The sequence below is a fragment of the Anabrus simplex genome, chromosome 2, assembly GCF_040414725.1.
Source record: "Anabrus simplex isolate iqAnaSimp1 chromosome 2, ASM4041472v1, whole genome shotgun sequence".
NCBI lineage: Eukaryota > Metazoa > Arthropoda > Insecta > Orthoptera > Tettigoniidae > Anabrus > Anabrus simplex.
In genome coordinates, this window is record NC_090266.1 from 1,030,962,748 (window position 1) to 1,030,975,173 (window position 12,426).

General features: G+C 37.8%; 1 protein-coding gene across 1 annotated transcript in view; it reads left to right on the forward strand.

Moving 5' to 3' along the window:
• Positions 1-12,426, forward strand: part of LOC136863259 (uncharacterized) — a 43,252-nt gene that overhangs the window by 8,450 nt on the left and 22,376 nt on the right. Inside the window, exon 2 of the mRNA XM_067139642.2 lies at positions 5,366-5,494. Within this exon, the coding sequence (XP_066995743.1) occupies positions 5,366-5,494 (129 nt within the window). The remainder of the gene's footprint in view (positions 1-5,365; positions 5,495-12,426) is intronic.

Consider the following 12,426-nt stretch of genomic DNA (forward strand, 5'->3'; position numbering starts at 1 on the left):
CGGTGAATGCCTGTAGCCTACAGAAACACTGTTGAAGTAATATATTTCATTTAATGATTCGCCCATTCCTTAATGTTTAATAAAGTTGAATGATGAAATATGCATGTATTATTGATTTCATAATGCATAGAAGATCATTATACAGTTCTAGATAATATAAAAACACATGATATCTCTTTTAGTTCCCATTACCAATAAATTACAAACTATGATTTCACGGAGGCTGTTTTCCCAGTTGTACTTCCTCTTGAAATATCATTAATCACCATCACGAAAATTTTACGTTTCAAAGAACACATGGGTTTTCCTTCTCTCATGGCATGTCAGGCGACTGCTGCCAGTTTTAACGCCGTGATCTTGTACTATAGACGGCTATGGTTCATTTCATACTCTACTGAAAGCTTATAATTTTTACATAACAGTTTGATGCATTGTGTAAATACCTGTTAAATGTTTTTGCAAATGTCTTGCTGTGATGGTGCAGTAAGTGGTTAAAGGCGACTGTGTCTTGGTGTATGGCAAAGGAGAATCTACCATCGAACCACCACTGATGTTCATTGGGATGCCTAACAACAGAAAACGGCAGGCGCAGCGGATTCACCCGGTATAGCACAATTGGTTAGATGATCAAGGTTGCAAGATGGAATGCTGGTGCAGTTGATTATTTAAGCGGGCTTATTTTTAAGAGACCCCATCTCTAGTTATATTGGCTTGTTAATGAGCCTTTTCATTGCAAATTCTTGCACTCCGGCATATCTTATGGCCAATAGTAATTAAAGAGAGTTCAGATCCATCACACTCTTATTATAAACGCCGGGCTGAGTGGCTCAGATGGTTAAGGCGCTGGCCTTCTAACCCCAGCTTGGCAGGTTCGATCCTGGCTCAGTCCGGTGGTATTTGAAGGTGCTCAAATACGACAGCCTCGTGTCGGTAGATTTACTGGCACATAAAAGAACTCCTGCAGGACTAAATTCCGGCACCTCAACGTCTCCGAAGACCGTAAAAGTAGTTAGTGGGACGTAAAGCAAATAGCATCATTATTATTATCTTATAATAAACAAATTATAGCCTTGGGAATTGCTTTAGGGGATAGCTTCTCTTAAAGTGGTCAGGATTGTAAGACAAAATAAATGTTTTATTGGCTTGTTTGTAATGAAATGAGAATCAGAACACAGTAATATGGTGTAAAGCTGTGATGAAACTGTTGCATGCAGCTGCAGAGGAATTAGGTTGTCTGCTTAATTTTTGCAACTACTAGTTTTGAAAGTTTGTGTACGGTGATATCTTATCCAAAATTTATATTGAATTTGTGTGATTTATAACATTGAGAATTAGTACTGGTGCAATGTTGCCTCTATCTTTGTAGGTGAGTTGGCAGGTAACCTTAGTAGATGTAAAATTCAAGGTTGCAGAATTGAATATATTATTCATTGTACAATTCCTCTGTATGAGCCTTTGGCTCGGAATTAATTATGGAAATAAATATGTCTGTCTACTTTGAAGAATATGTTGTAGCTCTGATGTTAATGGAAGGTTTTATGTAGCAAAATCTCTATTAAAATCACTACAGTTTATTACTTCTGTGCTGATATTCTTACTAGAAATCCTTAGAACAACTTGGTTTAACTTTCCTAAGAAAATCCCACCCTCAGCATCTGGTGAACAGTATTACAGTTAAGAGAATTATTCTTTTACCATAAGGAAGCTTGAATTTCTGAATACTGGTATGTGAGTTGTTTACTGTTTGGAAATAGAGGTAGTTTGATGAAATGTGGGGTGCACCATAAGTCATTTAATCACTACACACTATTATTCATATATTTTTGATTGTCAAATTTAAGCCTATTAAGTAATGGCGGAACCTGTGAGCAGTGAAGAAAATGTTTCAAAGAATAGTGGCAGAATTTATTTGTTAATAACAAGTGAACTGTTGCTTCATTTGTGCATTCATTGTTAGGATGATAAACTTATATTTATGAATAGAGAATTGTCCTCGGAAAAGCACGTTCATTTTCTTTAGCTGGCTCACCACGCAGTGGCTGCCCAAAATTGGTAACTACAGAATAAAACATGCAGATTGCTCATAATTGGTCACCCAAGAAATCAGAAAGAATAGCATTTAACCCAGATTACCCTGACGTCCTTCCAGAAGGATGAGTTGGTAGTATGATTTCAACACCATCTGGCGGTGAACACAATTAGTTTGTGGCGCGAATTACTTTGTTTACAGGACGATCGGTATCCTCCTATCAGTTAACAATCGGCTTCATTACAACACAGCGTGTATCTGAAGTGAAATAACGTTCAAAGTGAAGCATTGTTTTTGCAATGGAAGAACTGACTGATGTAATTGTAGTAGTGTGAGTATTATTTACGTAGATATTTTCAGATCGTTCAAAACATAGTTTGATACTATACTAGATATGTCATTTTAAGTATGAGATGAGCTTTCAGTGGGCTTCATCAGTGCTCGCCTACATAATTATGATCTAAAGTTGCGCATCCTTCCCAAAGGGCGTCAGGGAAATACAGTCATTTTGTTTCAGGAAAGCCCTTACTCTGAACGAACTATTAGGGATTCTCGAAGAGAATGAAGTTCCCGACACTGAATCACTTAATAACTTTCCCTCCTGTTGGAGATGTCACAGATGAAGACTCAGGAGCAGAATATTTCCCCACAATTGACCACCTTCCAAGTTCACAGTTGCGATCAGAGTTACAGCAGCAACTAACTTTGACACAGTGAACCCTCTGAATAAGGTTCTCCACTTTTCACGTGTGCAAAGATGAACTATCTCGGTTACACAATCGCATTGGTTTTCACTTTACAACAAAGATTTAACAGAACAAAATGCCTGGAAACTATCGGAAAGACGGTGGAACACTAGATCATTTGAATTCTAGAAAAAGTGTGGCCACATCTATTTTGAAATCCAATAAAAGAGTGACTTCTGGTAACGGTAAAGGGAGGCCATTTAAGAAACGTAAGGTGGATGCACGTTTTGACGGAGTGGAGCATTACGTGGCAGATCTTTTGATTGACACTCACACTAAGAAAAGAAGCAGCTTCATTGCAAACATTGCTCAAAGAGGTGCACTACAATGTGTATCAAATGTAACTATGCTTTACACGTTTCATGCTTTGTACCATTTCACACAAAGGTGTAATACTTAGAATATGATATGTGATGAGAAATTAATTACTTCATTAAAATTAATAAATAAATGAACGTTCTGGAATTGGTTAAAATTTATTTCAACTAGTGGATGATATAGTAAATAGTGTATTTCCCTGACATCCTTCTGGAAGGATGCTCAGAGAGTTTGTATCCCTGATGTCCTTCTCGAAGGATGTTCAATTTCCGGCATACTAAGCAAAGAATTTCGGTGAACTTTTTTCTTTCACTTCATTTACAACCTCAATGATAGATTTTCATAGAAAAGTTCCTCATTACAAACAAAAAATAATTCAGGGTTAACCGGGTTAAGAACCTACAACTTTCTGACAGAAGTATAAGGAGAATGTTAGAAACGTTGCATGTGAAGCCTGTATTGCTACACGCTCTAAACGAAGATAGTTCTGATCGAAGACTTGAATTCTATGAGTGGAATGTGATCTGAAGTGAAAATGTTACTTACTTAACAAAACAATTTTGTGGTCTGATAAAGCATGTTTTGAGCCGATGACCTAGATGTTAGGCCCTTTTAAGCAACAAGCATCAAACAAGATAAGGCATGTTTTAAGGTTAATGGAAAAGTTAACAAACATAATTGTGTATTGGACTTCTGCAAATCCATGGTTTGTAATTGACGAGGAATAAAATGATCCTGGATTTCCAGTTTGGGCAGGTATATGTAGTGAAGGAGAGAATAGCCTTGTATTTTGATACAGTACAAAACATCCTTATTTGGCACCAAGATGGTGTTCCTCCACATTCTGGATTTAATGTCCATGAATTTTTTAATGACCATTTTGAAGGGTGGTTAGAAAGACAGGGTAAAATTGATTGGTTGCTGAGGTCAGCAGACCTCACACCATGCGATTTATTTTTAGTGTGGGGATATTGAAGGACAACGTTTTCACTACAAAACCACTAAACTTAAAGTATTTAAAGGATTTGATTGAATAAGAATTTGAAAACATGTTTGGTAATAATGGAGATTCGTGTGATGTATAAATCAGTATTAGAACAACGTCTTAAATATTTAGATAAAAATGAAGGCCATTTTGAACTATTTCTATTGGACAGAAACTGGTTTTGTATAAATCATTAATGCTACCATACACTTCACTATGCATTTTCCATTATCTCACTTATGTTGCACTCTGTATGTGTGGGATATCCTCAAAATCTCTATCATTATAATACTAGGCGGGGGGAATACAATTACGATACTTGACAGGTTCGATCCTGGCTCAGTCCGGTGGTATTTGAAGGTGCTCAAATACGTCAGACTCATGTCGGTAGATTTACTGGCACAAAAGAACTCCTGCCGGACAAAATTCCGGCACTTCAGTGTCTCCAAAAACCATAAAAGTAGTTAGTGGGACGTAAAGCAAGTAGCATTATTGTTTATTAAAAATTATGATAGGTAAAATCAAAGACTCTGCATCCATCTCCATCACCTGTACTGCTGATGTTCCTCCTCTGGTGTCATAAGGACCTTAATCATTGAAGGTGAGTCAGTGTGTCTCAAAAGTTTTGATTTCATGTTTGGTCCTATCTATGTGTACATTTAGAAATCAGGATCCTTGTGGTCATTCAGTATGGATAAATTTTTTAAAAAGTAAATAAAAGAATATTTCAGAATTATGCACTTAAAAATCCTTCCTTTCATTATATTTAATTCCTAATTTTGCAAAAGTACACTCTCTTCCACTCTCATCACTGTAGGAATGAGATCAAGCTCATCGCTATTACACCAATGTGCATCTAAACAGATTATAACATAATATCCTTAATTGAATTGAAATGTACTCCTAATTCCAAAATTTTATTTTTAAAGCACTGAATGTTCTAATGAATTTTTATTTTTATTACCTATTTTCCTTCCGTCCATCATTCTTAGGAAATGATGTTCAGACTCAGTATGCAAGGATTTGAAGATAAAGGAAGAGAAAAAGACCATGAGGCAAACTGGAAATAGGGGTTTTAAACATTGAAAATCTGGAGCTGCTCAGTTCATTTGAAACTCCTGCAGAACAAAATTCCAACACTGTGGCCACTGTTCAGACCATTAGCAATTAGAATGTATTTTAAACGAATCTTTATCATTACATTAAGTAAATGAGGCTAATGAAAATGTTTTATTTTCTTCTGTGTTTAATTCTTGCTTCTTATGTATGTTATTTCTGTCATTTCAGACCAACTTGACTGTAGATTGGGACTATTCACCAGTAAACTACACATGTTACCATCCTGCTAGGAAGTTTAAACCAGACAGAACAGTGAGGACTCTCATTGAACGTGAAAATATACCAAAATTTTACGTTGTGAGTAAATATTTTTAGTACAGTCTATTCCAGTTTGTCTCCTTTTAGATTTTTTTTTTTTCCAAGTGAGTTGGCCATGCGGCTAGGGTCACGCAGGTGTGAGCTTGCATTCGGGAGATGGTGGGTTCGAACACCACTGTCAGCAGCCCTGAAGATGGTTTTCTGTGGTTTCCAATTTTCATATCAGCAAATGCTGGGGCTGTGCCTTAATTAAGGCCACGGCTGCTTCCTTAACATTTCTAGCCCTTTCCAATCCCATTGTCGCCATAAGACCTATCTGTGCTGGTGTAACATAAAGCAGCTTGTAAAACAAGAAAGGAAAGAATACTTTTACGAGGGTTGGAGGGGTTTTGAAAAAGATTGGTCCAAAAGCCCTTGGATAAAGGATGAAAGTCCACCATAAAATAAGTGAAGGATTGTAGAATGGAAGGGTTTGATGTGATGTTGGAACCACACATTTAAAAATTCTTTGACATTTATTACACTTGTTAACAATACAACTGGAACCATTAAATTAAACGGGTCTGTTTTGTCTTGGGCCAGAGGACACTGATTAACGAACAAAAGTTAGTTAATTAAGGCCGAGGCCTGACGTTGAAAACAACGCTGAGGATTAACTTTAAATAGGCCAAGGCTAGAGGCTCATAAGAATTGCAATAGAAGCCAGGAGCTTGAATAGAAAACCTGGATTTGAAATTACAGTTACATTTAGAAACCTTGACTAGAGGATATAAATTACAGATGGCAACGTTAGTTTAATTTTTTTTTAAATGAATGCTCAAATGTGTTAGGCACTGCCTCTTAAACCTTGAATAAATATGAAAACAAACGGCAAAGTGCCAAAACAAAGATTGCAGAGCAATCAATTAAAAATTTCCGTGAACCGTCAAGCTTATTATAATTCTAGATGATTTTTTTTTTTTGATTAAAACTTTAACTCACCGGACTGAGTGGCTCATACAGTTGAGGCGCTGGCCTTCTGATCCCAGCTTGGCAGGTTTAATCCTGGCTCACTCCGGTGGTATTGGAAGGTGTTAAAATACGCCAGCCTTGAGTCAGTAGATTTACTGGCACGTAAAAACTCCTGACGCATTAAATTTTGGTACCTCGGCGTCTCCGAAAACCGTAAAATTAGTTAGTGGGATGCAAAGCAAATATTATTATTATTATTATTATTATTATTATTATTATTATTATTATTATTATAACTTTAACAAAAATTTGTCAAACCCATCTCGCAGATGTGGAAGTGCAACATGTTCCTTTTTCCACGTAAGTTGCTACCGAATGTCCTTGGTGACAGTGGGTAGGTTAGCCTTGACTTGTACAAAGTGGTAGAGGTCAACATGCCTCTAGCGAAGAATAGAATGCAGGTACTAGTAGATTTTTAAATCATATACAGCTGGTGAAAGTCCATTCCTTTTACGGAAATAAGTACTCCGCATAGAGCCTCGTAAAGAAACAGCCGGTCAGCCGGGCCACCAGCTAATGTAGGAGCCCCGTAGATCTGATGTAAACAGGAACCAGGTTAGTCAGGAACAGATCTGATAGGAACCGGGTGAGACCAGTCCATTTCAGATTCAGATAAGTTGAAGTGAGACGCAAGCCCTTTTTATTTGAAAAAGGTGCTCCGGAGAACACCACAACAAGTAGGGCTGGAAGAAACTAAAATAAAATTACCTAACAGAAATAGAACAAATTAAGTTTAAAAATTCTAATGTAAGCCTTGAAAGAACATCCGAATTAGATATTCAATAAATAATAGACTGAAGAACATAATTAATATTAAATAATATAGCCAATTAGAGATGAGGAAAAAGAAAAGTAGTCTCAGAAGAATACATTAAGTCATTGTAACCAATAAGAAATGAAGTTGATGTCGACGAAACAGTATGATTACATGTTATAAATTTCATGTTTGTTCCGTATTGAAATGTAGGCTACAATAAATAAATAAATTAGTTTAAAAATGTTACAAAAGTTTATTAAGATCAACCTATTCAATGCATTAGGGTTCAATGCTTTACTTCTCGCAGCCCAGCACTCGCTACATTCAGCTGCGCGCGGAACGACTGTCGTTTGTTTACACGCTCGCGGCCTTCTCGGGAAGGATGTTGTGAAGCTATGCTCAGAGCTGCCAACCTTTGTACGGAGGAACTAATGAGTGAGGTGCTTCGATAGCTGGTGGTAAGACGATTGGTCTGGGCGGTTAGGATTCTTGCCGTGGACAAGACGATTGGTCTGGATGGTTAGGATTCTTGCCGTGGACAAGACCATTGGTCTGGATGGTTAGAAGCCACGAAGCGGCCTTAGGCCCCTAGTTTCATGTGGAAACACGATTGGTCTGGACAGTTAGGATTCTTGCCGTGGACGAGACGATTGGTCTGGACGGTTAGGATTCTTGGCGTGGACGGGTGGTTAGAAGCCGCGAAGCATCCCTAGGCCTCTAGTTTCATGTGGAAACACGATTGGTCTGGACTGGTTCTTGCCGTGCGGACGGTTAGGATAAGACCTGGACAAGACCATTGGTCTGACTGGTTCTTGCCGTGCGGACAGTTAGGATAGGATCTGGACAAGACCCTTGGTCCGGACGGTTGAAGCCGCATTGTTATTTTACATGGTGTTTTTTTGTTTGTGCTTTTATTCAGCCGGTGTTGGTAACGCAGTGTATTTATCAGCATTGATGGCAATGACGTTACATTCCGTTCACCATGACCAATGAGAATGCAAGAAACTACTTGAGCCATGGACGATGGCGGCTACTGTTCTTTATTAGGTTATAAAAGTAAATATACTTCTTGGGGCGGGCTGGTGGGTTCCTAGACATGGCAATGAACACATCTCTCCTCTAAAAGGAATTCCAAGTAAGATTTGCATCATTTTCACTTCCTTATAATGTTATAAACGTTGGGCTGCGGGATGTAAAGTTTTACCAATTTCCTGATTGTTCCGTATTGAAATGTAGGCTACAATAAATAAATAAATTAGTTTTAAAATGTTACAAAAGTTTATTAAGATCAACCTATTTAATGCAGTAGGGTTCTTAAAGTTAAGAAATACATCTAGTTATACTAATTTGATGGGACATGTTTCGCCCATTATATGGGCATCATCAGCCGTACTCTCTTGCTTAAAAGATAAAGGTCAAGATCCTGATTGCTTTAGTCGAAATGTAACGTACAGAAATGTGAGTATTATAAAAATATGTGAAATTGTTGCGAGTTCTTAAATGACAATTTACACAATTAAAACTTGTTTAAGAAGCCTTTCTCGTGGACAGTCGAGATTTTCTTCTGATGATGCAGAGCACGGTTCTCTGCGAAACGTAAATAATTTCACCTTACTTTCATGACACTGCATAAGCCCAAAAGCCTATACAGTATAATGTCTATAAGTACGGGCCGTGAAAGCACCAATGGCAACATTGTTTAAAAATGTTTGCAAGAAAAAACGAATAATATTGGTGCGGTTTTACACTGATAATTTAAAACATTATATAAAAATAGTCAACTAGTCCATATTTACATAAATAATAAGTCTATGGCTAAAGTTGAGGTCTTGTTTTACAGTATCAAAGTAAGAGTGGAATCTAGTTAAAGGCAACCCAATTTAAAGTTGTAGAAAAGGTTAAAATGAACCTTAAGTAGCTTAATTATATAAGATGACATTGAAACTTTCTTGTTGGAAGCTCGTAGTGTTAACGTATTGCATGACACTGTGTGCGTGAGAGTTGTTGGAACCATTAAACTCGTAATTTGTGAAGTGAGTCCACAGTCTTCTTCTATTTGTTGAAGAAATAATGAAAGATTCACAACTGAGTGTTGCGTGTAAGTCTCTGCTAGCTAAGTGATTATTTTATCTTGTACTGATAGTCAAATGGGAACGTTCTTGCTTGTTGGGTGTAGCTTGAAATGTAGAAATAATTGAGGGAAGTTTGGTGAAGAATCTGTAATGAAAAAAGGGTAAAGATTTAAAGTTTAGAGAAAAGACGGCTGTGTTTGACGGAAATGTTAAGTATTCATTTACTTACCCTCTCGATTTTTGTGGTGTGAACTAGTTGCAATTGTGGTGTCAGAACGAGTGACATATGCATTTCTTGTATTGTATCTGTGTGGAATTGAGAGAGGGGAGGTGTGGTGGAGGAAAGGAGATGGGTGGAGCGCTAAGCTTACACGCTGTTGGCTGTGGAAGATTAGCAGGGGTGGGCACGGAGGGAGTTACCTTTAAGGGGAAGGTGGGGACTTTTTTGGAAGTTAGTTAAAGATTCTTAAGAATTTTGTTTAGATTTAGATTTAAAGATTGTAATAAATTGGGTAAAATTTCGTATAAGGGATTTTTTATTTCAACTGGATCATTGAGATTTAAGTTTTTGTTGTAGTATTGATCTGGATGTATGTAAATATTTTCTAATTCATTCATTAATTTTCCTTTGCCCACTATTTTAATTATTGTAAGGTCCTGTTTGATAGTTGTAAATTGATGACCTGTATCTTTCATATAAGAACTCGTGGCTGAGTACTTGTTGTGTCTATTGGCATTATAGTGCTCCTGATATCTAGTAAGGAAGCTCCGGCCTGTTTGCCCAAAGTACGAAATTTCACATTGCATGCATTTGAGCCTATATATGTCTGAACTTGAGTAGATGCTACTGTTTGAGTTGAGTGTATTGTGATTGAAAAACAGGTTGCAGTTGGTGTTTGTTGTCTTAAAGGCAATGTTGATATTTTGTTTTCTTATGGGGTTTGTTACTTGGTAAATGCCTGGATTATTGTAGGTGAAAGTGGCAAACTTAGATTTTTTTGATTAATCTGGGACGAGGCTTGTTGCTAGTTTGCATTCAATCTTTTTAATTATTCGAGTTAAATATTTCTGTCTTCCAGGTTCGTCGTTTATATCTTCTAACCCTGTTGCGATTGCTGCACCCAAGGCGGCTGTTGCTCCTGCGAGCAAAGCCGAAAAGAGTAAAAGCTCGAAGGGGAGGGGGGGGGTGGGGGGCACCCCACCTTCGACCACAAAGAAGTCTGTGCCGGCTGGGACTCCTATGCGATCATGCACAGTTACTGTTGTCCTCGGCATTCTGATGCACACTGAATACACTACATGCAGACTTTACGCGGTTGCCAGTGCCCTCAAGCATACAGCGCCTGTGGTAGCCAGTGCGCTTAAGCATACAGCGCCTGTGGTAGCCTGTCGCAAAACCATGTCATGCTGTCCTCATTGAAACAGGCTAGTTTACACAGCAGATATACACGCACTCAAGGACTGATAATGGGTTTGAGACCACTACAACTCTAGGCTAACTTTGGCGAGCAATATGCAAAACTTACTTTGTGTGTACAACCTCAAAACCTTGTTGTGGATGAACAATAATTAGATCCAGATAAACTATTAAAATTTGTAAATGAAGTAGACAAGGATATTCAATTTACAATGGAATTGGAAGATGGCAGTTCATTAAACTATTTGGGTCTTAAAATAACAAGAACATGTAGGGAATTGGAGTACCAGATTTTCAGAAAGAAAACATGCACTAGCGCTATTATTAGGAATGATTCCATTCATCCAGGGCAACATATAAAGGCAACGTTTTACAGTTTTATTAGCAGGACAATCAACAACCCCTTAAAAGGACAAGATTTCAAAAAGGGAATGAATGCAATTTATGAAATTGTGGCTAAGAATGGATATTCCAAGAATTATGTAAATAAAATAAAAACAAATTAATTAATAAACTCAAATTAACCTTGAGTAGGGAACAGAGAGAGTAGTAGTGTGTGGCAGTGATTACATTCCACAATAGGCATTCTTATGGACTAAAACAGATTTTTAACAGCCATGGGATTGTAATTGCATATAAAACAGACAATAATTATAACACATTTTGTAATTCACATAAAATCAACAAATCCATTCAATTTCATAAATGAGGAGTGTATTGTATTAAATGCCTAAATTGTGAAAAACAGTATATGGGACAGTCTGGCAGGAGCCTAGAGATTAATGCAGTTAAGCATAGAAGATGCTCAGCAATATGTGAGCATATGAAGATATATGATCGTAAATTTAAGGAAATAGAGAAGGATATGTAAATATTACACGCGGTCAAGAAAGGAAAGTTTATGGATGTTTTGGAGAAAATGTGGATTTATTTAGACCAAAACAATAATAGCAAACAAAATTTGAATGAGCCGTTGAACGAGGAAAATGCATTGTTTATTTAGCTTATAAGGAAGAAGAGAAGAAAGAGACAGTGAATGACGTAGATCCGGTCGTGGACCCGTCCATCTCCTCCCATTACGTAACTAGTTGACTGTTGAAGGTAGCAGACGTGTTTGTCCAGTGATGGGTATTTCCTTATCAGCTTGGCGAGCAGCAATCTGGTCATGAGCAAGCAGGCAGGGGGCTGCGGAGTGCATGCTGGAATGCGGACCTGCAGGAGGCAGTTACCCAGGAAGTGTTGTATCGTTGGCACTCGTTACCACATTACTTGTTATAGGAGGCTTGGAGTTAAACCCGGGCCCTGTTCAACCAGCTTCACAACAGGCAATGAACGTGAAGTGCATGGGGTGTAAGAGAAACTCAAGATCTGGTGCTAAGTGTGATACATGTGGAATGTGGTTTCATTTCAAGTGTTGTAAGCTGCAGTTCCTGGACAGTGATAATGAAAGGATGGTATGTTGCAAGTGTTTCATGAATGGGAATGTGACTAGCGACAAAGTAAAACTTGATAAACTACAACAGGAATTAAACGAAGCAAATCTCATGATTGCGGAGCTGCAAAAGGAGTTACAGGAAGTGTATATGAGAAATGTAGCCACTCATTCATCTGTGGAGAATACAAAACCTGTAAATTGTGTGGTGATTCTATTGTGCGGCGTATAGGTCAGGAAAATAGGCCAGTGAAAGTGATATGCATGCCAGGAATTCGAGCA